Here is a 27,633-nt window from a genome sequence, read left to right on the forward strand (position 1 = left end):
ACAGCCGATAAGAATTGTGCAGAAATAAAAGACTCGGCTCCTTTCGTTCATTTCAAAGATCCGTTCAATAGAATCGGCATGTGAGTGAGTGGGATGCGTCTGTTTAGCGGAGCAGCCAGGAACGAGATCAGTGAGCTTCAAACGCAGATCTGATCTGATAAAAGCGAGAGATCTACTGATAACTTTACTGATAACTTTACTGATAACTTTACTGATAACTTTACTGATACGTTTCGGAAATTTCCAGATGGAAACCGCGAACGTGAAGTATAGACGTAATGAAGTACGGTGTCTGCGTAGCCCCGAATATTTTAAATAACACATTAGTTTTAATACGATTTGTTTTAATTCAACTGATTTAATTAAAACAGAATTATAAGAATTTTATTAGTAATTTACACATTTTGTTATTTTTTTATTTTTTTATTTTTTTTCGGTGCATGTAATTACTTTTCCGAGATTATCTGGCGTACCACCTCGTGCTGCTTCACGTACCACCAGTGGTACGCGTACCACAGTTTGAGAACCACTGCTCTAGATCATAAAACACATAGCATGTTAACCAAATGTAGTTATTTAAATCAGTAGAGGGAGAGATATATATACCAAGAATTTTAAACAGAGATATCGGTTAGGCAGATATTTATATTCAATTTTCAAATATTACATTCATCCAAAATATATATATATATATATATATATTTTTTTTTTTTTTTTTTTTTTTTTTTACTATTTGAAGCGGGCCCCTCAGTGAAGCTAGACATAAGCGGCCTGTAAAAATAAATGAATAAATAATTAGTCCCACTTATATTTAAATGTTCAAGGATGGGGACAGTGCGGTGCTGGTTTCTGTATAGAATAATGTACCCAATGAGGCACTGCAGTAAGTAACACTAGCCCACTACCACTGGGATCCAGGGTTCGAGTCCCCAGTGGTTAGGGTGACCATATTTTCATTTGGGAAAACCAGGACACCTTGGAGCCGGGGGGGGGGGGGGTGGGGGGTGGGGGGGGGGTGGGGGTGGGGGTGTCCTGGCACTCACTTAACATAGGCCCACGTAATCCTACAATAACCTGATATTTACAGTTGGTTTATTAAAAATGCTTTTCAGTAAAAGTCAACAACAAAAACTCCAATAACAAATGATAATTTTATTCAAAATGCTTAAGTTAACATTTCCTGTAATGAATGAATAGCACAATGAAAGAAATAATGTCTCATCTAAACATCCCTCACTTAACAACAAAAGTTAACAATAACTCTCAACTCCAAATAACACATGATACTCAGTTACCCTCAGTAATGAACGAAATATTGTCTGTTCTGTAGGCTATTGGAAAAAAATAAATTAACAAATGAACTAATTAACAATCAGCTATTGGAAAAAATAAATTAACAAATTAGCCAATTAACAAAAAAATACCTTTTGTGTATTAGCAAAAATACAAAAATACCAACAAAAATATCAATAGACCATCTTTACTTTCCTGCTTAATCCTCATCTTCCTCTTCATCTGGTTTTTCCTCCTCTTCATCTGGTTTTTCTTCCTCGTCCTTCTTTGCCCATTTATATTTTGCTGTAGAGCTGATCTTTCTCAGCAGTTTCTTGTGGCTCAACACATACATATGAAAGTCCTTGCAAGACATATTTTTGAAATTGTATTGCACAAATAGGATCCCTTTCAATGATTCAACTGAGAGCTGGTTCCTCTCCTTTGTCCACTGGCTCTGCATCAGTGAAAAAACTCTCTCCACATTTGCATTGTGAGGAGGAAGTGCAAAAACAAACTGTGCAATCTTCAGCAGTTCTGAGTAGCATCCAATGCTTTTGGCCTTCTCAAAGTATTTGGTCCACTTCTGGTGCACCTGCAGGCCCATGAATGCGTCATCATCACTGCAGCTTTCTATGAATTTCTTCAGATTAGCAACTTGGTCAAAGCATTTAACATCATCAATTGGCACCCCCTTTTCTCCAAGGTACTTGATGCAGGCCTCCACATCATTCCACTTTGGTGGCTCACTCATGTCCATCCACATGAATGGTGAGAACTCTTCCATAGGTGTCATCCACTTCTCCAGATACTCCAAACATGAACTGTACATGCCGAGCACATCAGCTATGAACTTGTCACAGCCCTCTTCAAGTCCTTCTCTGCGATTTTCGGCCAGCAGTCCCTTAACTTTGAGGGACATGAAATTGTTGTTCTTCCGTTCAATAAGAATGTTGTGGATGATGCTCAATATTTTCTTAACCTCCATGATGGAGTTGTTCTCCCTTTCCATTTCTTGAATGTGATTGTGGAAGACGGACATGAGTGAGTGCATGTGCCACAAGTATATCTCACTAAATGGGTTTTCAAAAAATCCCTTGATCATCATGGGTGGCTTTTCCTGAGACGAAAAGAATGCTTTTAAAGCAGGGAACATCTGCAGCATCCTCTCTATGCCTGGGAACAGAGAGAGCCACCTGGTCTTGCTGTGTGACAGCATCCTCCTGTATTCAACATCCACAAAATCGCAGTACTCTTTGAGGGACTCTGTGCGCACAGTGTAAATGTGGAAGTACTGGTAGATTTTAAAAATTATATTCTCAATGTCCACATCAAGTCTGTCTGCCCCGTGATGGACACAGTTGTTAAGAATATGCGCTGGGCAACCTACGCCAATCAATGTTTTGTTTTGTAGCATTCTCTTCAAATTTGCAAATACATTATTTCCCCCTTCGTCACGCCGGGTTCCACCAAAATTAGTGTTGCAATTGTCGCCGGTAAATGCGACCCATTTGGAAGCCAAATTGTTTTTTGCCAATGTTTCCATTAGGTAATTAGCGATGGTGGTTGCAGTCTCGTTTGGTGTATCTTGCACTTGAATTAGTTTACTCTGCACACCACCCTCCTTCCAATCAAAGTACTGAATAATTATGGGGAAGATTTTCACCGCACCGTGATTACTCCCATCAGTGCTTACACCACAAAATGGGATGTTTTTGAGCGCTTCGTGCGCCACTTCTACAGAATGAGGTGCCAGAACACCGTCAACAATAGCCTCGGTCTTAGTTCGGGCACAACTAAACTTTTTGGCTGTGTCTGAATCGGGGAGGGTCTTTTTCAACAATGAACTTGTGCAGTCCATAGATCGATAACTGTTGTGATGTTTCACTGTGTGAAATGACCATGCAGCCTCCGCTGCATTCACTGCATCCTCGTTCCCTGGTTTGACAAAGTACTGTGTGATCGAGCTAGCACTACTCTCGCCTCGGACAGCTGTTTTATGCTTCTCGGTGTCCAGGTGGCTTTTCAGATCCCTTGCACCTCCATTGGACACCGAGACATATGTGCCTGCTTTGCACACTGTGCACAAGGCTTCCCATTTGTCTCGACCCGGTCTGAAAGCGGGGAAACTCTTTTGTAAATCGTCGGTAAACATACACTTGCGCTTCGGCATGTTGCTTGCGTACTGACAGTTACGCTGTCTACATTCTGATTAAGAACAGGGCTGCCCTCACTGACGCGGCTCAGGGATTACGTCACACGCAGCGCCGTGCGCAGTGCCCTAGTGCCTGTAAATTTAATGGTCCAATGAAGGTAATTTAAAAACCAGGACATTTCCTCACTTTTAAAAAAAAAAACCGGGACGCCCGGGACAGGACGTGAAATACGGACATGTCCCGGGAAATACGGACGTTTGGTCACCCTACCAGTGGTGCTATTGGCCGGTCAGGCGTTTACATACAGACATGGTCGATTATGTCTAGGGGGATGGTGGTTTTCATGGCCCTGCAACAGTTTTTTTTTTCCAGAGTGTATAGCTGCATTGCAGCTTGTGATTCTGGGAGACCCCTGCCCACTGCGACCCCAAAAATGATGGTATCAGCTTTCTTAAGTATCAGGGTACACAGTAAAAACAGTTGCTAGCTGGACTCTGTGGAAATTTGTAGCCTACAGTTTTCTTTGGTGAACATGTTTGTTAACAGCACAGCATTTCACCTCCTGTTTTGTTTCTTACTAACTGCTCCTCTTTCATGCAGGCACAGAACTCTTGCAGTGGGAGGTAAAGAAAGAACCCCAAAACGCCTTCTTTGGATCACAATTTGATCAGTCTTCCTCCTGCTCAAAGGCTGGTCTGGTATCAGTAGCGCTCACACTAAATCCAGCAGCAGCTCAGGTAAGAATCACTGTTTTTATCAAGTTCAGGGTCGTAAGTGGGATGTAGATGTACATGAAGACAGACACACAGCTGATATACAGGCAGACAAAGGTACAGACAGACGGACTCTGAGCTGATTAAATCTAACATTTAAAGCACACAGCTGAGCATATGTGTACCTACTTGAATAACATCTTGTTTTCCTCCATATTGTAGAATATACAGGGATTGATGACGGCCATAGCCAACTTGCTCTGCGTACCTGTTCCTGCCAGCTATGACGTATCACGCACCTTGAGCCCTGACTCACGAAACTCACTTGCCATGCTGGCAAACCTCCAAGTCCCGTCATCTCATGGGCTCAAGCCCTACCAGGTTGCCCTGCTTCAGTCTGGGATGAGGTTCCCCAGACCTATGGCACCTTCTGGCCCCCTGACTCAAAACTTCACACCAAGTGGTGAGTGAACTGTCGACAATGAACTGTGAGCAACTGAGAAAATTGACTGCTTTTGTCAATATGTAATGACTCATGATTGCAGGCTTCTGCTGCTTCATCGAAATGAGGTTTCCAGTGTTTTTCTCAAGTGCCTTTCATTACAGCTTTCTTTCATGGCTTTCAGCCATCTATCTTCTTTTTCTATACCCAATGATTTTTCGAAAGAGCTTGCACAATCATGTTCCCATTAAGTGGTCTTCCTAATTGTTTATAAGGGTGACTGGCTTTAAATGAGGGTTTAGGGTGGTCATAACAGTCTCTATACATTGAACATTTTATTGAACGTGATCTGAGGTGTTAACAAAGCCTTTAATGCTTGTAAATGTGGCATGTGTGCCAGTAGAAATGTTCCCACTCATCGTGATAAAATAAAGGCCAAATCTGGTAAATAAAGCTTCACCTCAATATATATTTTTATTATTCATAGAACAAAATGTTACGCACCTCAGGTGGCTCAAAGAGCTCTAACCCGTAAGCTTAAATCTTAGTTTTGCTACCGACCTGCCCGAGTGCTCACCAGTCATAGCTGGGTGTAAAAAGGAAAGTCAGATTAGGGTTCTCCCTATTGTTGCTACAATATGCTTACTCTTCCGTCTGGACAAGCTGTGACACAAATGGTGAGGGATTCTTATGGGCATAGTGTGCTGGCTGGTGTAAAAGAAACAGCCAAGGACTGCACACTCATCAGAGGAGGCAGGTATTAGTCCGTGAAATGACTAGATATACTAACAGAATACCCCATGGACCCTATGTATGAACATTTTAGGTAAATATAACGTTTTACGTCTTTTTGGTCTAGGTGCAGTCAGACCACAATATCAAATGAATGAAAGGAGCCCAGGGCAAAAACTGCAGTGGTGCGCACAGTGCAAGGTGGTGGTTCTGGGAAATGGAGTCTGCAGATTGACTAAAAAGGTATGAATTAACATACTATTCAATTTTTTTGTTTTGGTATGAGGAAGAAGATTACACTCCTGTTTTCTCCAAATGTTACATTAGCAATCTGACCCTGGCATTCGCTGCACAGCCGTATGTAGAGTTATTATGGCAGCATTATTTATTCACACTTACTTTTAAAGGAATTCACAGTTGATAACAAAAGTTTATATGCACTTTGTTTTATGTCCCTGAGTTCTATGTAACTCTATTAGCAACTTAATAGACATCAACAAGTAAATTCAATTCCCCAGTTGTAACCCCCTGCCCTGCCCAAAGAGGGTGTTTATTTATATTTGAACCACCAGATTTGACCCCATGTCTTGACAAGTGTCACCCTTAAGAAGAGCCAGATCACCACACAGCCCTTCTGACACATCTTCAATCTGTGGCTGCTTCTTATTACCTGCCAGTGCTGGGTTCCCACTCTCACATCATGCCATCAGGGCCAGCAGCTTTCCTTGAGTTTACCTCTCTGAGCAGACGCCGCACTACATGCTCCTGCAAAGTAATGGTGTGGCTGTTGGAGGATGGTGGAGGTGTTGTGAGCATCTCTGCTGCCTTCACCTCATAGTGCGCAAAGAAATATGTTTTTGCTATGCGTCCCCATCGACAGTCATTCAGTTGCTGGCCTAATAGGTGGTAATGTGTTGGATGCCCTGCCACACCCAGCCTTGGGCTGTTGTTGGAGAAGTGGTCCTCAGTCTTCCTCTTGTATGCTGATTTAGCCTTTCTGATGTCTTTTTTCAGTTGAGCTCTAGTAGCACTGTATAGGGCTTTGTAGTCGGACCTGAAGTCAATATTGCGGTCCTTGAGGAGAGTTAACCTATTCTAACCTGCTGTTTGTATGCACAGTTAATGTGTACTCCTGATCCTCAAAAATGTCATCATTAGTCCTCTTAAAGCTGCAGCTTTGAGGTAGCTCCTTAAGGCCAAGGGATGATGTTTGAGCTTTCCTCCTGAGTGGGGTGTATGCTGGGGTTAAGAGGATGAATCAGTGACCTGACCTGCCTTACTGTGGTAGTAGTGTAGTTGTCAAACTGTTCTTAATTCAAATCGGAAGAACGGTGTCTGTCTTTGATTTTAGTATTGGTGCAACAGTTATGTACAAAATGCATAACCCCCCCTCTCTTGTTCTTACTTTAGTCTTTGTTACTATCCCTACGATATGCTGTGTGGCCTGCTAGCTCAATTGCTTTATCTTGGATAAGAAATCCTTGCGCACCACCATGTTGCTAAAGGACCCCAGTATTGAGCAAAATAATCGTGATCCGGTCAGGATGCTTACTTTCGCCTTTCTTCTGCATCACTTATCCAGACACTTTTGGCATAGTAATCTATGCATTTTTAGCCAATTTGATAAGGGGTTAAAACACCCTTTCAGCCTTTTGACTAAATTCAGCATATTTGTCTTTGGTACTTTGTGATGCAGTGAACCTGACAGACTAGATCTAGTTTAGTCATTGAGCTCAGCATTCCCTAAAGGCCTGAAAGATTATATGTGTAACACAAGTAGAGCTTCAGACTCATGGCTTCTTGTAGCCTGGATAACTTGGTTCCTCCATGTGTGTAGTCACGCACTGCTTTATTTAAGGTAATTCAAATGAGCAGGTGACCTTTAATGTATGTAGCTTTTTTAGTATTCCCAAAATATATAATACAGTGGACCCTTGACTTATGAATTTAATTGGTTCCAAAGGGCTGTTTTTAAGTCAAAATGTTCGTTAGTTAAACCTATTTTTCCCATAAGAAATCATGTAAATAGAATTAATCCGTGCCAGACCTCCCAAACCACCCCTTACCTAACCTTTCTAATGTCTTAAATGGTCTTTTTTGTTATAAATACAAGTATATTTTCCCTTAAATCTTAAATAATAGAACAGATATTACTGTAATAAACAATAATAAACAACAATACACAGTAGTAGTACTGTAACTGTAACTGTTTGTAACTCAAGGGTCTACTGTAGTTTAGCCAAATTTCCTCGTTTCCCATGAGCATAAACGTGTGGTGCTGCTGTTCTAACCCATATTGTTTCTACAGGAGGGCCAGACCTGGACTGAGGGGAGCATCGTCTTCTGCAGCCACAACTGCTTGGTTCTGCACACATCAGTCATGCAGAATAAAGCAGTAGAAAGCAAGGTGAGCCAAACTGTATTCCAAGCAGTGACTTTTATAGGTTTTAGTGAGGTTTTTAGCTCACAATTAAAATTATTGAGTGAGATGATGTCATAGTGGTGGGCAGTTTTTGTATTCGTGGATCAATTATTATCAGCAAAGAATATAAAGTTCAAATTCCTAGCAGTGTTTCAGCCGGTCAGACATCTTCAGACAGACATGATTGGCTACAGTATGTCTGGCAGGGAAATGCCAAGGACATACAACAGATTGGTCCTGTCCTGTCCAGTGTGTTACTGCATTGCGCCTAGTAATTCCATGAAAGCCCCACCCACGGTGATCCTGACCAGGATAAAGTATAGGTAAAACATGAAAACATTTAAATTATTACATAATGTTTATAGCCACTAGAACAGGTGATAAATATACAGAAAGGAACTTCACAGTCTTATATTGCCTCTGTCCCAAATATTTTTAAATGTTTTATAGTCATCCAATCAGAAATAAGCATGTATTTGCATAAAATTTGTGAGTAAGCAAGGTTGACTTACATTTTTCTTTGTACTCCCTTCTCAGTCAAATATGGCTGTACCACCTGATTCTGATGAGAAGAGCCCCAACAAGGTTCCCCATCAATACAGCAACAACATGTCCACCCTGGATGTCCACTGTCTGGCCCAGATGCAGCCCAAGTATTCTCCTCCATCCTCTCCTCCCATCTTGTTTCCTTCTATCTTCCTTGTGACACCAAAGTCTGAGATCAAGCATGATGCTCTAAAGGTCAGAGTGAAGCTGAAACCTCGGCCCCGTGCCATCCACAACGAAGCAGATGACCCACACTACCCATCTGCAAAGCGCTGGAAAGGACTGCGTTGGCGCAAGTGGAGCGTCCAGATTGTGGTGCCCAAAGGAAGGTTTCAGATGCAGAATGATGATGAGCTGGAAGAGCTGCTGAGGAGACTCGATGCATCACTGCGACCCGAACCACTACCAAGAGACACGCGTCGCTGCTGTTTCTGCCACGAGGAGGGAGATGGCCTCACCGACGGACCAGCTCGCCTCCTAAATCTTGATCTGGACGTGTGGGTGCACTTGAATTGTGCACTCTGGTCCACCGAGGTTTATGAGACACAGGCGGGTGCACTTATTAACGTGGAAATGGCATTGCGCCGTGGCCTCAGTGTGCGCTGCTCCTACTGTCAGCAAATAGGTGCGACCAGTGGCTGCCATCGACTACGATGCACCAACGCTTACCACTTCACCTGTGCCATCAAGGCCCAATGCACCTTCTTCAAGGACAAGACCATGCTATGCCAGTTGCACAAACCACGAATGGGCAGTGGTACAGCATCCACCATTCCCGGTCTGATGGGCCATGAGCTGCGGTGCTTCACTGTATACCGCCGCGTTTACGTGCAAAGGGACGAGGCGCGCCAGATCGCCAGTGTGATGCAGCGTGCTGACCGTGAGCACACTTTCCGTGTGGGCAGCCTGGTGTTCCATGCAGTCGGGCAGCTTCTGCCACAACAGATGGAGGCTTTCCACTCCTCAACAGCCATCTTTCCTGTGGGCTATGAGGCCAGCCGGATCTACTGGAGCATGCGCCACGCGAGCCGACGCTGCCGTTATCTCTGCTCTATTGACGAGAAAGATGGGGCACCAGAGTTCACCATCAGGGTAGTGGAACAAGGCTACGAGGACCTGCTACTGACCGGGTCCTCCCCTAAAGGTGAGCATTAAAGCCAAGTAGGGGTTAAATAGGGGTTGGTCCAGTTGTTTCATTATTTGGTTATATGTAAACAGATATACAATGCGGAGAATCGCTTTCTATTTCCTTGAGGTCAGGGCTTTGTGCAGGCAGTTTGTGTTTTCCCACAACAAACCTGTAATTACCATGTCTTTACACACTTTTCTTTTAGGAATGGGACCCAGTCATGCATTAATACAATTGCTTTCATACACCTGTTAACAATGGTTGTGGCTGGGTGCTTGGGTGGCACAGTGGTCTAACATGTTAGCTCTAGACTGCAGAGTTTTTGAACTTGCAAGTTCGAATCTCAGCACACAAACACAATTGGTCATATCAGAGGCAGCTACAGTATGTGATCTCCAGGACTGCTCAGATGTCTAAATACTAGGGATGTAACAATACTCTACCCACGATGCGATGCGATGCACGATACTGGGTTCATGATACAGTTTTTTCCTGATTTTTTTTTAAACAAAATTAAATTGAAGACAAATTATGACAAAGTTTCCTTTTATTATTTCTCTTAAAAAAAAAGAAAATGAAATACTGTTTTTGTGCTTATCTTTTATTTATCTAAATAATGAATGCCCTTTTATTTTTGAGGTAGGTACAAACTATGCAAAACAATGCTGCACATTTTCCTTTTTGTGTAAAATAAAAACCTGAAATGAAATAAATCCCACATTAAATAAATACATGAATAATACAAATAAAGAAAGTATCCTCACATAAATAAATTTGGTTGGAAAATTCCGAACCTGGCAACCCTGTAGTGACATATTGGGGCGGATTTTGTTGAAAAACAATTTAATAGACGTTAAATAACACTTCTATTTCAAAGAAAATATTTCGTTTTAAGAAGCTCCAGCATTGTAGAAGGCTATTAAAAGTAAAGTCAATTTTTATTGCTGATTTGGCTTAATAGTGTTGGTCAGTCTGTCAATCTCAAGCCATGAAAGTGTGTAAACTCCTGGTCTAGATGTACAGAATGGAGAGGTATTTGAAAGGAATAAAAATAAATGTGATAAGACTTGAACTCTCACAAATGACTTTTTTTTGGCACAGATTCAACTTTATCTTTTTTTTTGTGTTTGCAAATTGAATGTCCTTTTTTAAAATAGCGGACTGATTGAAGGAGCAGTTTAGTGATGGCAAAAGTGGTTTGATAAAGCGAAGTACAACAGAAATGACTGATGTAAAGGTCAAAGGAACATTAATTATCTTTAAAGTTATGGGGGGGGTGGCGTGACAGATTTTTATCTTCCAAAGGGGGGCGTGGCAAAAAAAGTTTGAGAACCACTGCCTTATGTTAACCATGTGCAGAAGCGGCATCCAGTTCTTTGGGCTCTAAGGCATCTGGAATGGACCATCACACAATTAAAATGTGTATTGTGGTCAGACAAATCAGTATTTTTGATCTTTTTTTTTGGAGAAAATCAACTCATTTAGACTGTTATCAGCAACAAGAGCAAAAGGCATGTCCATGGATACCTGACTGGCCTGTCTGTAGTCTTGACCTAAATGTACAACAATAAACCCCATACCATTGTACAAATTAAGACGTTTGCAGGGAGAATGAGACGACAAAACACCTGAAACACTTCATCGCTTGGTATCCTCTGTGCCAAAACATATTTTAAGTGGTGCAAGAAGAAATAGCATTATTTGGTAAATGCTTTACCATCCAAACTTTTTGTGGAATGTGTTGCCGGCCTGAAATGCAGGAATGGATGTAACAAACGCAATTGCAAGACAAAGTTGACAAGACAAAACATACAAATATCTTGGGTTCATACTGTTTACAATGAATAAAAGAATTACTGTGTTTTAGATTGCTTCAGTGAAGCAGTTTGTTATATAGCTGATATTTAAATGATTCATACTTGAGCCAAAACCAAATTTGTATAAATTCAGAACCCTCCCAATTGAATGTGAACCTGTTTGTCTTTGTGCAGGTGTGTGGGATAAGGTTCTGGAGCCTGTGGCTGAGAAGAGAAATGAGACCGGTACTCTTAAACTGTTCCCTGTCTACCTGAAGGGCGAAGACTTGTTCGGACTCACCGTCACTGCAGTTACCCGGATTGTGGAATCGGTAAAGTGTTGCTCATACAGAGATTCCAAACCCAAACAGAGACTTATTCGAGTAAAAATTGTGATTCCTGTGTAGATCAGTGTCTAGTGTTTATTAATCACACTCATTAATTTGGTTGCATTTACCTTAGATAGTCTTATTAATTCTTCCATCTTTAAAAAATTTGACTTTATTAAGAATATGAACTAAGAATCACTGCCATACCGTACAATCTAGCTTCTAGATTTCACATCATTCCAGCGTTTAATCTTGTCCTGCTTGTTGTTTTTTAGTTGCCAGGAGTGGAGTCATGTGCTAACTACACGTTCCGTTATGGTCGTAACTTGTTGATGGAGCTTCCTCTGGCCATCAATCCATCAGGATGTGCTCGTTCTGAACCTAGGCCATGCACGCATGCCAAGAGGTGGGTGCTGATGTAACCTGTAGTGTTGAATCATTGTGTTTCTTTACATTTTTGCCCAGATTTACTTGCTGTTTTTCCTCAGGTATATTCTCCACAAATTAGCTTTGGGATTGTGGGTTAGAATCCCGGCTCTGCCATGCAGCCTTTGGGTTCTTGGGCAAGGCCCTTAACCCTCTTGACTCCAGGGGCAGACCCTGTGCTCTGACCCCAGCTTCCAAACAAGCTGGAATATGCTGCAGAATAATTTGTACTGTTCACATGTATATATGGCAAATAAAGACATTCCATTCTATTCTAAGTAAACACTGTTCTTAACTTTGTATTGGAACAACTCTTCAAATAGCTGCTGTAAGTGTTCTCATCTCAAAGAACCACCAGACCCTGCTACAGTTAAGCAAGCAACCAAAAACCAACCTAAAAGATGATCTGCTACAGACGATATGGGATCTCTGCTTGCTATGAGAACCTGGCCTGCAGTCCTCTGTGTTATCTGATCGGGTCACTACAAGTGGCGCACGAGTGGTGCAGCATGTGAAGCAGGCCAGAGACCTTGTATTTTCTGTGCTTGTTGCTAAGTACCATTCTTCAGATGATTCAAATACTGTGCTTTATTGTAATTGTTTACCTGCTCTGTTTCTGTAGGCCTCACACTCTGACCAGCGGTTGCTCTGCAAAAGTTGTGCAGACCAATGGCAGTCCAACTGAGCTCATCGGTGCTCCCTATAGTAAACAGTTTGTGCATTCCAAGTCCTACCAGTACCGGCGCATGAAAGCGGAGTGGAAGTCCAACGTCTACTTAGCTCGCTCACGCATCCAGGTATCACACAGTCGTGTCAGAAATTCTACTGTAATGAGTGCAATTCTACATAAAACAGTCAACATGACAATTTAGAAAAAAAAAGAAGAGAACCATAATGTAAACAAAAAAAAGTTCATGTTCAATAACAGCTCTGTGTGGATGTCGTAGGGCTTGGGACTGTACGCTGCTAGAGACATTGAGAACTACACCATGGTGATTGAATACATTGGCACCATCATTCGTAACGAGGTGGCAAACCACAAGGAGAAGATGTACGAATCACAGGTACGTATTATTTTGAATGCATGTATCCAGCTTATTTTGATTTTACCCCTTAATGAGTCCCTTAATGAATCTTACATTTGATTTTAGAACCGTGGCGTTTACATGTTCCGCATCGACAGTGAGCATGTCATTGATGCAACCATAACAGGAGGGCCTGCACGGTAGGAACACCATTCTTATGTAATAGACACTGCATGACTCACATGGCACACCATCCCACCAACTGACATCCAGCATTGTTCTGCAGTGCTTTCTAATTCCAGTCCTGATGTCCTGCTGCACAGTTTCAAAATTTGTTTGTTTCCCCCAATAACTAAACAGCTTTTGTATATGGCCGTTTATGTGCACAACCCATTGTGCAATCAACTAAATAATTTATTAGTGTGTAGACTGTGCAGGCATGACAGTGTAGTCAGGGTTTTATTCCTTCTATTAGGATGACATCAGCGTGTGACCTACTATCTCAGCATCTGACATGTGACATCCAGTGCATTGCCTGACTAGTAGACACGGAGAAACACGTAACATTGGTTCCAAAACTAAACCAGGTCCAGGGAAGAAACAGTTTTAACATACTGTAGCTCATTCCAGAAAATGGAATGGTAGCCAATAACACTCCTAGCACAGTGGCTACACTGTTTTGGCCTCAGAATAGATTTATCTTCATAAAAGAAATTATTCTGTCTTTCAGCGCACAGTAATGAGAATTAGAATTCACATTCTTACTGTTTGGCAGTTTTAAATATTTCTGTTTGAGCATAAGCAAGTGATGTGTGTAACTTTGGGAACAATGTTACAGCAGCGCTGTACTATTACTGTACTATACACTGTTCAGCCAAAACATGAGGACCTATTTTGAAACAGTGGTGCATGTAAGAGTCAGGATCTATCAAATGTCAGACTAATTAAGGCTCCTCGTAGTTCTTGTGTTGAATGCAGTCGATTTGATCAGCATTAAGACCTGAGCTGATAAGGACCAAATCATTATGGCCAGACAACCGCAAAAGTATCTCCAAAATAGCAAGGGGTACTCACAGGCAGCTGTGGTGAGTACCCACTGACTGTGGTCTGAGGAGGAGCAGGCCAAGAAGCACCAACAGCTTGTTGGGCAGCCTAAACTTACTCATGCCAGAGGACATGATAGTTATAGGAGGAGATCATGTGACTTAATACTGGTGATGAGGTGAATGTGTCACAACACATAATGCATTAAATCCTTCTGTGTATTGGGCACATCGCTGCCGGCCGATGGGGTGACTCAGGTTGCTGAAGTATTTTCTGTGTCCAAACAATTATTGCTGACATTGTTATTTGATATTTCAGGTACATTAACCACTCCTGCGCACCCAATTGTATAGCTGAGGTCGTGACCTTTGAGAGAGGCAGCAAAATCATCATCAGCTCCAACCGGCGAATACAGCGTGGAGAAGAGGTACACACTCCTGTTAAAATACCAGGGGTTTTTTTTAGTTGTAAAAAATTTACCATTTATGGTAAATTATAATCTACAATTCAGTGATTAAATAATTAAATTAATTAAATTAAAATTAAATAAAGTGCTATATTATATTTATTTGAAGTAACAATCCCCAAAGCCAGTGTTTAGCCTGTAGCTCTCCAGGAAAAATGGAAAATCCATATAAAGTTCAGTTGCAGCTTACAGCAAACACCATGGACTGCAAAAACTTTACAAAGCATCAAAGGGATCTTGTTCTTGAATAGTGTCAGTTTTCCAAGGCATTACATGTACAGTGTATCACAAAAGTGAGTACACCCCTCACATTTCTGCAGATATTTAAGTATATTTTTTCATGGGACAACACTGACAAAATGACACATTGACACAATGAAAAGTAATCTGTGTGCAGCTTATATAACAGTGTAAATTTATTCTTCCCTCAAAATAACTCAATATACAGCCATTAATGTCTAAACCACCGGCAACAAAAGTGAGTACACCCCTAAGAGACTACACCCCTAAATGTCCAAATTGAGCACTGCTTGTCATTTTCCCTCCAAAATGTCATGTGATTTGTTAGTGTTACTAGGTCTCAGGTGTGCATAGGGAGCAGGTGTGTTCAATTTAGTAGTACAGCTCTCACACTCTCTCATACTGGTCACTGAAAGTTCCAACATGGCACCTCATGGCAAAGAACTCTCTGAGGATCTTAAAAGATGAATTGTTGCGCTACATGAAGATGGCCAAGGCTACAAGAAGATTGCCAACACCCTGAAACTGAGCTGCAGCACAGTGGCCAAGATCATCCAGCGTTTTAAAAGAGCAGGGTCCACTCAGAACAGACCTCGCGTTGGTCGTCCAAAGAAGCTGAGTGCACGTGCTCAGCGTCACATCCAACTGCTGTCTTTGAAAGATAGGCGCAGGAGTGCTGTCAGCATTGCTGCAGAGATTGAAAAGGTGGGGGGTCAGCCTGTCAGTGCTCAGACCATACGCCGCACACTACATCAAATTGGTCTGCATGGCTGTCACCCCAGAAGGAAGCCTCTTCTGAAGTCTCTACACAAGAAAGCCTGCAAACAGTTTGCTGAAGACATGTCAACAAAGGACATGGATTACTGGAACCATGTCCTATGGTCTGATGAGACCAAGATTAATTTGTTTGGTTCAGATGGTCTCAAGCATGTGTGGCGGCAATCAGGTGAGGAGTACAAAGATAAGTGTGTCATGCCTACAGTCAAGCATGGTGGTGGGAATGCCAAGGTCTGGGGCTGCATGAGTGCAGCAGGTGTTGGGGAGTTACATTTCATTGAGGGACACATGAACTCCAATATGTACTGTGAAATACTGAAGCAGAGCATGATCCCCTCCCTCCGGAAACTGAGTCGCAGGGCAGTGTTCCAGCATGATAATTACCCCAAACACACCTCTAAGACGACCACTGCTTTATTGAAGAGGCTGAGGGTAAAGGTGATGGACTGGCCAAGCATGTCTCCAGACCTAAACCCAATCGAACATCTTTGGGGCATCCTCAAGCGGAAGGTGGAGGAGCGCAAAGTCTCGAATATCCGCCAGCTCCGTGATGTCGTCATGGAGGAGTGGAAAAGCATTCCAGTGGCAACCTGTGAAGCTCTGGTAAACTCCATGCCCATGAGAGTTAAGGCAGTTCTGGGAAATAATGATGGCCACACAAAATATTGACACTTCAGGAACTTTCACTAAGGGGTGTACTCACTTTTGTTGCCGGTGGTTTAGACATTAATGGCTGTATATTGAGTTATTTTGAGGGAAGAATAAATGTACACTGTTATATAAGCTGCACACAGACTACTTTTCATTGTGTCAAAGTGTCATTTTGTCAGTGTTGTCCCATGAAAAGATATACTTAAATATCTGCAGAAATGTGAGGGGTGTACTCACTTTTGTGATACACTGTATATACCATAGAACACAGTGAAGATGATCATCAACAAATGAATAAAATACAGCACAACAGTGACATTACCGAGAACTGGATGCCCCTCCAAAATAGTTGAAAAGACACAAAGAAAACTGTGTGGAAGACTTCCGTGAGGTCTACAGCAATTCAATAAAGCAGCTTTATTTTAGTGGTTGAGGAGAAGGCAATTATACAGGATGGTAAGAGCTACTGCTTAATGAATTATTCAGCAGCAGTTATTGTACAAAGAATCCATATTCATAATCACCACCATGCTTTCAAAAACCAAACAATTAATTATTTTAATCCCTTAATTTAATTGTTTCATAAATGGAGCTGCAGCAGTCCATTATGCTAACCCATCAGCACTGAGATTCAAACCCTGTCCAGGGTGTTTGTGCCTTGCGCTCAGTGTTTTTTTAGTAAAACCAGACCTGCTGTGACCCATGTTTGTTTATATCTACATAGCATGCAAATGGAAAACTAGTACAATCATTTCTTAATATTCAGAGGGGTTAGGTGTGCAATATCCCAGCCAGAGGAGAAAGCCATAAATAACTCCAATCCCCAAACTTTTATTATTATACTTCTGATCGTTTTAAGCAAAAAAAACAAGTACAGTTCAGTAAAACAATCCATTCTGCAGAACTCCTCACACAGTACTGCAGGAAAAAAAACACATGACCGACTATGCATGGTAGCAAGATGAAGAAGTAACAATCCCCAGAGTCAGTGTGTAGCCTGCAGCTCTCCTGCTCTTAATCTTCTTATTAAATTAAGGATGGCATACTCACAAAAAACGAATCTGTAGATGTGGAAACTATGAATGTTGCAGGATGACGGCATTGTTTCTGTGTAGATGTTGTAAATCTGGATGTAATATAAAGACAGAAGAGTTGGATAAGCGACAGTCTCTGGTTACATGCTTTATCCCGGTAGACTTGTGCCTCCACCACAGTGTATAAGACAATCCAAGTACTAAGTTCATCTGCAACATTTCTTTATTCTTAATTTTCTTCAAGGAAGGAATAACTGATCAGGGTGTGGCTCTCCGTGCACAAGGCTGGTCCGCATATGAACTTGCCTCGTGTGGGTGAAAAGATGCAGTTGGTACTGCTCAAGTGTCGGAAGGTGCGTGTGTCAGTTGCGAAGCTCCTCAGTCAGAAGTGGAGGGTCGTATTGGTAGAGGTGAAGCGTAACACAATCAGGGTAATTGGATATGACTAGTTTAGGGGAGAAAATACAAAATGATGGTTCGGTTCCCACAACTGCCAGGTTGCCATTGTTGGGCCCTTGATCAAGGCTGTCTACCCTGAGTTGCTTGGATTGTTAGTGGCTATGGATAAAAGTGACCACTCAGATATAACCAGGCACAATGTTACAATGTCTGTGTTTAAGTAACAAGTAAATTAGTGGTCAGAGTTGATTATGTATGTTTTATTTTTTCTTTCTTGTGCATAGCTGTGTTACGACTACAAGTTTGACCTGGAAGACGACCAGCATAAGATTCCCTGTAACTGTGGTGCAGTAAACTGCAGGAAGTGGATGAACTGAATACGAAAAAACTGAGCGAATGTTCCAAGTGCACATGTATGCATTCCTTCTGATCTTTTTCTACACCTGTTTCCACTCACCTAGTCTAATTTTTACCTGAACATAAACTTGATCAGGGCAGATGAGACCTCAGAACTGTAATGATCAGTGCACACAGGCCTGACTTTTAAAGAAACTGGAAAAAAAGTCGGGTAGAGTTTTAGGGTGACAGGTGAGAAAAAAAGGGGTAATAAGTAAGGCTAAAACCCCTCACCCAGACACCAGGCTGCATAGAGACACACTGGTCCCAGATGATGAGTGATCCACTCAGCTGGGCGAGAGAGAAAATGTACGTTTAAGGGGGGTGTTGGGGTTAATTTTAGCAGCCCAGGAGGAAATGAAGGTGCTGAGCACAGCCTTATTTAGCTAACGAAGAGGCAGGTCCTCTGGATAAAGAGTTCTATACAGATAAATATATATATGATTCTATAAACGCAGAAATGTAGACACCACTGAACGAGGAATGTACTGAGAAGACTTCCTTAGGGATAAAGCTAAGGGAAGATTAACTTGCACTAAAATCAACAACAACAAGAAATAGTTTAAAATACTTGATTCCATGAGTCAGTTTATTTTTCCTTCGTGTTTGATTTCTGTAAAATAACAGGCAACTTTTCGTATTTATTATGGACGGAAGCTATTTTTTAAGCGCGCGGATACGGAAGAACGTCAAGCTGCTGCAGATGGCGCGGTGGATTCAGTGGAACGTGTTACTTTATAATGTGTAAATATGAATCTAAGATCTATTATGCTACCTTCACTCGAGAGCTATTTGGTTGTGCATTTTTGCTCCTCTTCAGTTGAAAATAAAAGAGTGAAAAAAATATATAGATATATATATTTAAGAAGGACGTTACGATTTCCAGAGTCTGTGTTGTATAAAAGTGTACAGAATCTGTAAAAAAGAGAAATGATTTCAGAGTATTTTTGTTGTATTTAGAATGTAGATTTGTCTAAAATCGGACCACTTGAATATTCTTTTCATTTTCTTCTTTAAAACTTTTACTTTCCTTTACTTTTGCAATCAAAGAATGCAGATTATGCTGCACAGATTGGCTCATCCTAACTATTAATCACCACCAATCACGTGCTTTGAGTTGATGATTTTTGTTCGAATCCAGTAGTTCAGAATGGAGAGGAATCCAAATACCTTCTCATACTCCGTTACTTTGACATGATGAAATGTAAAATACACCCCTTTCCTTCCCTGTTGTTTACATTATTTTAAAAGAAATGTTTTTTTTTTTTAGCTTTTAGAGGAAAATTATAGTATGATGTTTTGGTAATAATAAAGAATTCAGAGCTGGTGAGATACGTTGCTGTCCAGTTTGACATGAAGTTTGGATGTGTAATATAAACATGATGTATTTTTTGAACTTTCAAATGAATCAATTGTACAGAAGTTTCTCAATGGTTGTAATGAAATTTGTTTCTGGAATATTTTTCTCTCTTGTACAATATTCACACATTATTAACAGTATTTTTTTTTCTTGGTCATGTACAGTAGTATACAATGTCAAATGAAGAGTTTTTTGAAGCATACAAACTGTAATGGGTTTTTGGAGTTTGTGGAATCAGATTTAGGAATATTTACAAGAAATAAATATTTTACATCTTTAACACTGTCATTATTTGTTGTGCATTCTCCACTTTTTCTCCCAATCTAGTCATATCTAATTCCCCAGATATACATCTTCTCACTGCTGCAGGGCTGTACCTAACACATGATCACTACAACACCTGCCAGTGAGAGAGTGAAGAGACGCTCAGCTTCTGCGGGCAAATGCATTGACGCTCTGGGAATGTATGAGAAGTTCGAGTCAGTCGATTTGTGATAAGTAGCTGATTCTGAACGAACTCGTCTTCAAGATGAACGTGTTGTAACGCATTTGTAGTCAATGAAATGTTAACACAACTGTACATATTTGACCATTTAATTTTTGACATTTTAGGGGAAGCTGAGCTTCCCTTGCAGTCTTAGAGAAATCACCACTGCACTGTATTTTGTACAGCGCTATTGACTGTCCAGAAGAGGCCACTATTGCAGCAACAATAAGGAATCAATTTGACCCACCCACACTCAGACGTTGCCAATTATCTCTGTGTAGACACCCCGCCAGTCAATAGCAGAGCTGAGATTTGAACTTGAGTTCAGACAGGCAATTAGTACCCCCCTGCTCATCGGAGACTATCATCAAAGATAAAAGGAGCAATTATATTACTTTCTGTGCATAAGTATTTAAGATGTTATTCTGAAGATCCCAATGATTTTACGTGACTATCCTACTGCAGAGAAATCAGTCATACAGTGGGGCCAAAAAGTATTTAGTCAGCCACTGATTGTGCAGGTTCTCCTACTTAGAAAGATGAGAGAGGTCTGTAATTTTCATCATAGGTACACTTCAACTATGAGAGACAAAATGAGAAAAAAAAATCCAGGAAATCACATTGTAGGATTTTTAAAGAATTTATTTGTAAATTATGGTGGAAAATAAGTATTTGGTCAATAACAAAAGTTCAACTCAATACTTTGTAACATGACCTTTGTCGGCAATGACAGAGGTCAAACGTTTCCTGTAAGTCTTCACCAGGTTTGCACACACTGTAGCTGGTATTTTGGCCCATTCCTCCATGCAGATCTCCTCTAGAGCAGTGATGTTTTGGGGCTGTCGCTGGGCAACAACTTTTCTATGGGGTTGAGGTCTGGAGACTGGCTAGGCCACTCCAGGACCTTGAAATGCTTTTTACGGAGCCACTCCTTCGTTGCCCGAGCGGTGTGTTTGGGATCATTGTCATGCTGGAAGACCCAGCCACGTTCCATCTTCAATGCTCTCACTGATGGAAGGAGGTTTTGGCCTAAAATCTCACGATACATGGCCCCGTTCATTCTTCCCTTAACACGGATCAGTCGTCCTGTCCCCTTTGCAGAAAAACAGCCCCAAAGCATGATGTTTCCACCCCCATGCTTCACAGTAGGTATGGTGTTCTTGGGTTCTTCTTCTTCCTCCAAACATGATGAGTTGAGTTTTTACCAAAAAGTTCCATTTTGGTTTCATCTGACCACATGATATTCTCCCAATCCTCTTCTGGATCATCCATATGCTCTCTGGCAAACATCAGACGGGCCTGGACATGTACTGGCTTAAGCAGGTGGTCACGCCTGGCACTGCAGGATTTGAGTCCCTCTCGGCGTAGTGTGTTACTGATGGTAGCCTTTGTTACTTTGGTCCCAGCTCTCTGCAGGTCATTCATCAGGTCCCTCCGTGTAGTTCTGGGATTTTTGCTCACCGTTCTCATGATTATTTTGACCCCACGGGATGAGATCTTTACCCCAAGGGAGATTATCAATGGTCTTGTATGTCTTCCATTTTCTTACAATTGCTCCCACAGTTGATTTATTCACACCAACTTGCTTGCCTATTGTAGATTTACTCTTCCCAGCCTGGTGCAGGTCTACAATTTTCTTCCTGGTGTCCTTCGACAGCTCTTTGGTCTTGGCCATGGTTGAGTTTGGAGTCTGACTGTTTGAGGCTGTGGACAGGTGTGTTTTATACAGGTAACGAGGTCAAACAGGTGCCATTAATACAGGTAACGAGTGGAGGACAGAAGAGCTTCTTAAAGAAGAAGTTACAGGTCTGTGAGAGCCAGAAATCTTGCTTGTTTGTGGGTGACCAAATACTTATTTTCCACCATAATTTACGAATAAATTCTTTAAAAATCCTACAATGTGATTTCCTGCATTTTTTTTTTTTTCTCATTTTGTCTCTCATAGTTGAAGTGTACCTATGATGAAAATTACAGACCTCTCTCATCTTTCTAAGTAGGAGAACTTGCACAATCAGTGGCTGACTAAATACTTTTTGACCCCACTGTACATGTCAGGTCTGTTTAAAAAAAAAAGTCTATTAAAAATTTAAATAATTGCTGGAATTTCTTACATTATACAACTTCAAATCAGATAAAGTTGAGACAGTATGGGAAATGCAACACGTTCCAAAAAAGAATTTACAGCCAGTAATGATGTTAAAAACTAAATGATGTGATTTTATTCCGGTGATGTCAACAGGTGATTGTAATCATGATTTAGAACAAAACAAGTATCCACGAAAGGCTGAGTCTTTGAGAGCAGAGATGTGCAAAGGATCCCCAGTCCAACAAATGCTTAAGAAAATTAGAATGTTTTAAAGCAATATTTCTTAAAGAAAGATTGGAAGGGATTTGCATATTTCTTCCTCTACAGTGCATAACATTAAACCATTTAAGGACTCAAGGAGGAACTTCAGTACATAAAGGGTAAAGTTGCAGGAAGCACGACATGTTTGCACTTTACGACATGTTTTGCAGGAAGAATGGGACAAAATAACAAACTGTCATTTGGTATCCTTGGCGCCAAAACGTGAGAAGGACCGTTTTTTTGGTTTTTTTTTATAACTGGTCACCTTGAGTCACAGCGAGTCATTATGAGACAGAGGTAGGGTTGCAGACATTAGCCGGAACGTTTACCATAATTCCTTCAGAAAGCAGTGATCAAACCATTTCTGAACAGAATCTTGCTTAACATCTTTTAATCTATAATCTTCCGTTTCTTAATAATTTTTTTGTTAATGTGGTGTCAATCCAATTAATTACCCATTTTAATAAAGCGTTTCGGTCTGGTTTAGGGCCTGTCACAGCATCTTTTTAAGCTTAAATGATCTAAAATACAACAAAGACATGGGTAACATCTCTCTTTTGGTCCTGTTAGATTTAAGTGCTGCTTTTGACACAGCTGAACATAAAATACTACTTGATCGGCTTCAAAACCAGCCCAAGACTTGGCCATTAAGATTCACCCAGTTTTGATCATGTGTAAGTGATTGTAACAACTATGTTACACTGGGCAACTGTGCTTTAAAACTGTGAAGTCCCTCATGGCTCTATCCTGGGGTGTGTATATGCATCCACTGATGGACAGAGAGACAAACAAAAGAACATACAGGCTTATCTGGATCCTATAAATTTGGAGGGCTAACGCACACAGGACAGTGGGATCATTTTACACCAGCATGTTATCCATTCAATTAGCTACCTGTGTCTTTTATTGGTTTTCAAATGCCTTTATGGTCTTACTCCAACTTATCTTACTGAACTAATTACTAGACACACACTAGGCACTCTACAACAGCATTTTCTGAGTGTAAGGTTTTAGTCCTATCCCTAAATGCCTTGTAATAGGCTCTATGCACGACTGTCTTCCGGGTTCTCGTATACTGGCAGATCAACTTCCGGTATTCATTTGCCGGTCGTCAACAAGCAGATAACGTTAGGCATGGCTCTCTTTTACACTTGTTGTCTTCAAGATTAACCTCGTCTGACAGTGAACGATTTAGACCGACCGACGCATGGTTTGTACTGCTTCTTCTAACAAGCGGGAAAAAGGATTTTAAATGTACAACTCCAGCGACATTGACAAATATGAAGGTAAGTACGTTAGCAAACATTTCCTTAGAACCATGCAAGTAGGGTAGTTGTAAACTGGTTAGTGGTTGTTTTGCTAGACTAGACAAACACTACATCTAGCTTGACAGACCAGTATTAAGATTCATGTTTTAGTTAGCTTTGAAGCATACCATTACAATTTCATTTTTATGCATATTCTGCTTGCACAGTGCCAGGTTAGGCAAGCTTTAAGATAGTGTCAAATCCCATGTATTAATGATGTTCAAACAACAATAAATATATATATGTATGTGTGTTCAATTCCCAGGTGGAGTGGTCCGGGTTCTTTCTGTGTGAGGTTTGCATGTTCTCCCTGTATCTGCGTGGGTTTCCTCCGGCAGCTCCTGTTTCCTCCCACAGTCCATAGACGTGCAAGTGAGGTGAATTGGAGATACAAAATTGTTTGATATTAAAACTTGAACTGATGAATTTTGTGTAATGAGTAACTACCATTTCTGTCATGAATGTAACCAAAGTGTAAAACATGATGTTAAAATCCTAATACAACATAAAACAAACTAAACATATCTGACTGGATATATTAGCAATTTACCCTCAATCTTTTGATTAAGTGTAAAAAGTTTTGTTCACCAATATATTAATGAGTTATCTTTTATTCATTATCAAATGTTATATGTCAGACCATAATAAATTTCCTGTCAATTGATTAATTTGATGTTACAGTATTAACATGTCTTTCTCCAAAAACATATTTGTTGTAAATGCGAGGAGGAACTTTGATTTTTTTATTCTTATGTTTATTACAGCAGGTTATCAAGAATTAAAGTCATTACAGAATTTATCAGTGTCAAGCTGGCAGCAATGGGGTATCAAATATACAGTGCCTTGCAAAAGTATTCAGCCCCCTTGAACTTTTCAACCTTTTGCCACATTTCAGGCTTCAAACATAACGATATGAAATTGTAATTTTTTGTGAAGAATCAACAACAAGTGGGACACAATCGTGAAGTGGAACGAAATTTATTGGATATTTTAAACTTTTTTTAGAAATAAAAAACTAAAAAGTGGGGCGTGCAATATTATTCAGCCCCTTTACTTTCAGTGCAGCAAACTCACTCCAGAAGTTCAGTGAGGATCTCTGAATGATCCAATGTTGACCTAAATGACTGATGGTGATAAATAGAATCCACCTGTGTGTAATCAAGTCTCCGTATAAATGCACCTGCTCTGTGACAGTCTCAGAGTTCTGTTTAAAGCGCAGAGAGCATCATGAAGACCAAGGAACACACCAGGCAGGTCCGAGATACTGTTGTGGAGAAGTTTAAAGCCGGATTTGGATACAAAAAGATTTCCCAAGCTTTAAACATCTCAAGGAGCACTGTGCAAGCGATCATATTGAAATGGAAGGAGTATCAGACCACTGCAAATCTACCAAGACCCGGCCGTCCCCCTAAACTTTCAGCTCAAACAAGGAGAAGACTGATCAGGGATGCAGCCAAGAGGCCCATGATCACTCTGAATGAACTGCAGAGATCTACAGCTGAGGTGGGAGACTCTGTCCATAGGACACAATCAGTCGTACACTGCACAAATCTGGCCTTTATGGAAGAGTGGCAAGAAGAAAGCCATTTCTCAAAGATATCTATAAAAAGTCACCTGGGAGACACACCAAACATGTGGAAGAAGGTGCTCTGGTCAGATGAAACCAAAATCGAACTTTTTGGCCACAATGCAAAACGTTATGTTTGGCGTAAAAGCAACACAGCTCATCACCCTGAACACACCATCCCCACTGTCAAACATGGTGGTGGCAGCATCATGGTTTGGGCCTGCTTTTCTTCAGCAGGGACAGGGAAGATGGTTAAAATTGATGGGAAGATGGATGGAGCCAAATACAGGACCATTCTGGAAGAAAACCTGTTGCAGTCTGCAAAAGACCTGAGACTGGGACGGAGATTTATCTTCCAACAAGACAATGAACCAAAACATAAAGCAAAATCTACAATGGAATGGTTCACAAATAAACGTATCCAGGTGTTAGAATGGCCAAGTCAAAGTCCAGACCTGAATCCCATCGAGAATCTGTGGAAAGAGTTGAAAACTGCTGTTCACAAACGCTCTCCATCCAACCTCACTGAGCTCGAGCTGTTTTGCAAGGAAGAATGGGCAAAAATTTCTGTCTCTCGATGTGCAAAACTGATAGAGACATACCCCAAGCGACTTGCAGCTGTAATCGCAGCAAAAGGTGGCGCTACAAAGTATTAACGCAAGGGGGCTGAATAATATTGCACGCCCCACTTTTCAGTTTTTTATTTCTAAAAAAAGTTTAAAATATCCAATAAATTTCGTTCCACTTCACGATTGTGTCCCACTTGTTGTTGATTCTTCACAAAAAATTACAATTTCATATCGTTATGTTTGAAGCCTGAAATGTGGCAAAAGGTTGAAAAGTTCAAGGGGGCTGAATACTTTTGCAAGGCACTGTATATGCTGTTCAGTTCAAAACCTTGTATCATGTTACAAAAGAGAAAAAAAAAAACGTCCATTTGAAGTTAAATGTAAAAAGATTTTATTTCAAGTCTTTTTAACGCCATTCAAGTGGTCTATTCATTGTGAAATGAATGTTAAACAACTGCCAGATTCACAAAACGTAAGAAACAGCAAAAACTGTTTTACACACTCAATATAGAAGCACTTTGTAGTTCTACAATTACTGACTGTAGTCCATCTGTTTCTCTACATGCTTTGTTAGCCCCCTTTCATGCTGTTCTTCAATGACTCTCCCAGGACCCCCACAGAGCAGGTATTATTTAGGTGGTGGATGATTCTCAGCACTGCAGTGACACGGACATGGTGCTGGTGTGTTAGTGTGTGTTGTGCTGGTATGAGTGGATCAGACACAGCAGCGCTGCTGCAGTTTTTAAACACCTCACTGTCACTGCTGGACTGAGAATCGTCCACCAACCAATAACATCCAGCCAACAGTGCCTCATGGGCAGCGTCCTGTGACCACTGATGGTCTAGAAGATGACCAATTGAAACAGCAGCAATAGATGAGTGATCGTCTCTGACTTTATGCCTACAAGGTGGACCAACAAGGTAGGAGTGTTTAATAGAGTGGACAGTGAGTGGACACGGTGTTTAAAAACTCCAGCAGCACTGCTGTGTCTGATCCACTCATACCAGCACAACACACACTAACACACCACCAGCATGTCATTGTCACTGCAGTGCTGAGAATCATCCACCACCTAAATAATACCTGCTCTGTGGGGGTCCTGGTCATCAAGAACAGAAAGGAGGCTAACAGTATAGAAAGAAACAAATTAACTACAGTTTGTAATTGTAGAACTAATAAAATAATCAAAGAGTGTAGACATAAGAGGTATGTTTACATAATGAAGAGGCTTTTGTTGGCTTTTTATGCTTTTGTTTAAAAACAGAGTATAAACTATAATATATATATTTACAATATTTAAATGTGCACGTTCTTTAAAAAATTACAGTCAAAAACGAATGTTTAGCTCCATCCCTTGACAAGTGGTCCAATCTCACGATACAGTAAACAGCTGATTTATGCTCTGATAGCGATCACTGTGTCAAACAACTTATTCTTTTTAACCCGTCGGATGCAGCGTTCAACATGAACCCTGAGAATGTACCGATCCACCCCGATCTTGTTTTTGAAAACACAAAACCTTCTTACTAATTTTAGAACTCAAACTCGTATATTCGCCGCTATACGACACGTTGTGATTAGAAATTTGCCGGTGTTTATAACAAACCGGAAGCTAGACTGCCCGACTAACGCTAAACGGAAACGCGTCACAGAGCTTGCGTGCATAGAGCCTATTCATTTATTTGAATTGTTGTATTGTGCCATTTTCTGTCCTGTAGAGTACTTTTAATTGTTGCTGTATGAAAAGGTGCTATATAAAGATTATTATTATTATACCAGGATTAAGTATTTTGTTCGTTTTGCTTTCAGCTTAGAGCAAAAACGTTTAATGAAATATTATCTACATCCTACATCCTCACAAACATTACTGCCCCCTGTGGACTGAAAGAAGTGACAGTGCTTCAAATTCACACCACACTACCTTCCATGATAAAATAACTTAATTATAACCAACCCTCAATCCCTTACCCCAAATCGAAAAAAAGGACAAATCTTACTCA

General features: G+C 40.9%; 1 protein-coding gene across 7 annotated transcripts in view; it reads left to right on the top strand.

Moving 5' to 3' along the window:
• Positions 1 to 19,635, top strand: part of kmt2ca (lysine (K)-specific methyltransferase 2Ca) — a 249,644-nt gene extending 230,009 nt beyond the window's left edge. For all 7 annotated transcript variants that reach the window (XM_062991111.1, XM_062991113.1, XM_062991116.1 and 4 more), the window contains 12 exons: positions 4,029 to 4,165; positions 4,364 to 4,604; positions 5,443 to 5,558; positions 7,624 to 7,722; positions 8,275 to 9,427; positions 11,404 to 11,540; positions 11,813 to 11,943; positions 12,586 to 12,760; positions 12,911 to 13,027; positions 13,115 to 13,188; positions 14,351 to 14,459; positions 17,884 to 19,635. In XM_062991111.1, the coding sequence (XP_062847181.1) occupies positions 4,029 to 4,165; positions 4,364 to 4,604; positions 5,443 to 5,558; positions 7,624 to 7,722; positions 8,275 to 9,427; positions 11,404 to 11,540; positions 11,813 to 11,943; positions 12,586 to 12,760; positions 12,911 to 13,027; positions 13,115 to 13,188; positions 14,351 to 14,459; positions 17,884 to 17,976 (2,582 nt within the window). In that variant the 3' untranslated portion in view covers positions 17,977 to 19,635. The remainder of the gene's footprint in view (positions 1 to 4,028; positions 4,166 to 4,363; positions 4,605 to 5,442; positions 5,559 to 7,623; positions 7,723 to 8,274; positions 9,428 to 11,403; positions 11,541 to 11,812; positions 11,944 to 12,585; positions 12,761 to 12,910; positions 13,028 to 13,114; positions 13,189 to 14,350; positions 14,460 to 17,883) is intronic.
• Positions 19,636 to 27,633: the final 7,998 nt, after the last annotated feature.

The sequence above is a fragment of the Trichomycterus rosablanca genome, chromosome 3, assembly GCF_030014385.1.
Source record: "Trichomycterus rosablanca isolate fTriRos1 chromosome 3, fTriRos1.hap1, whole genome shotgun sequence".
Classification (NCBI taxonomy): Eukaryota; Metazoa; Chordata; class Actinopteri; order Siluriformes; family Trichomycteridae; genus Trichomycterus; species Trichomycterus rosablanca.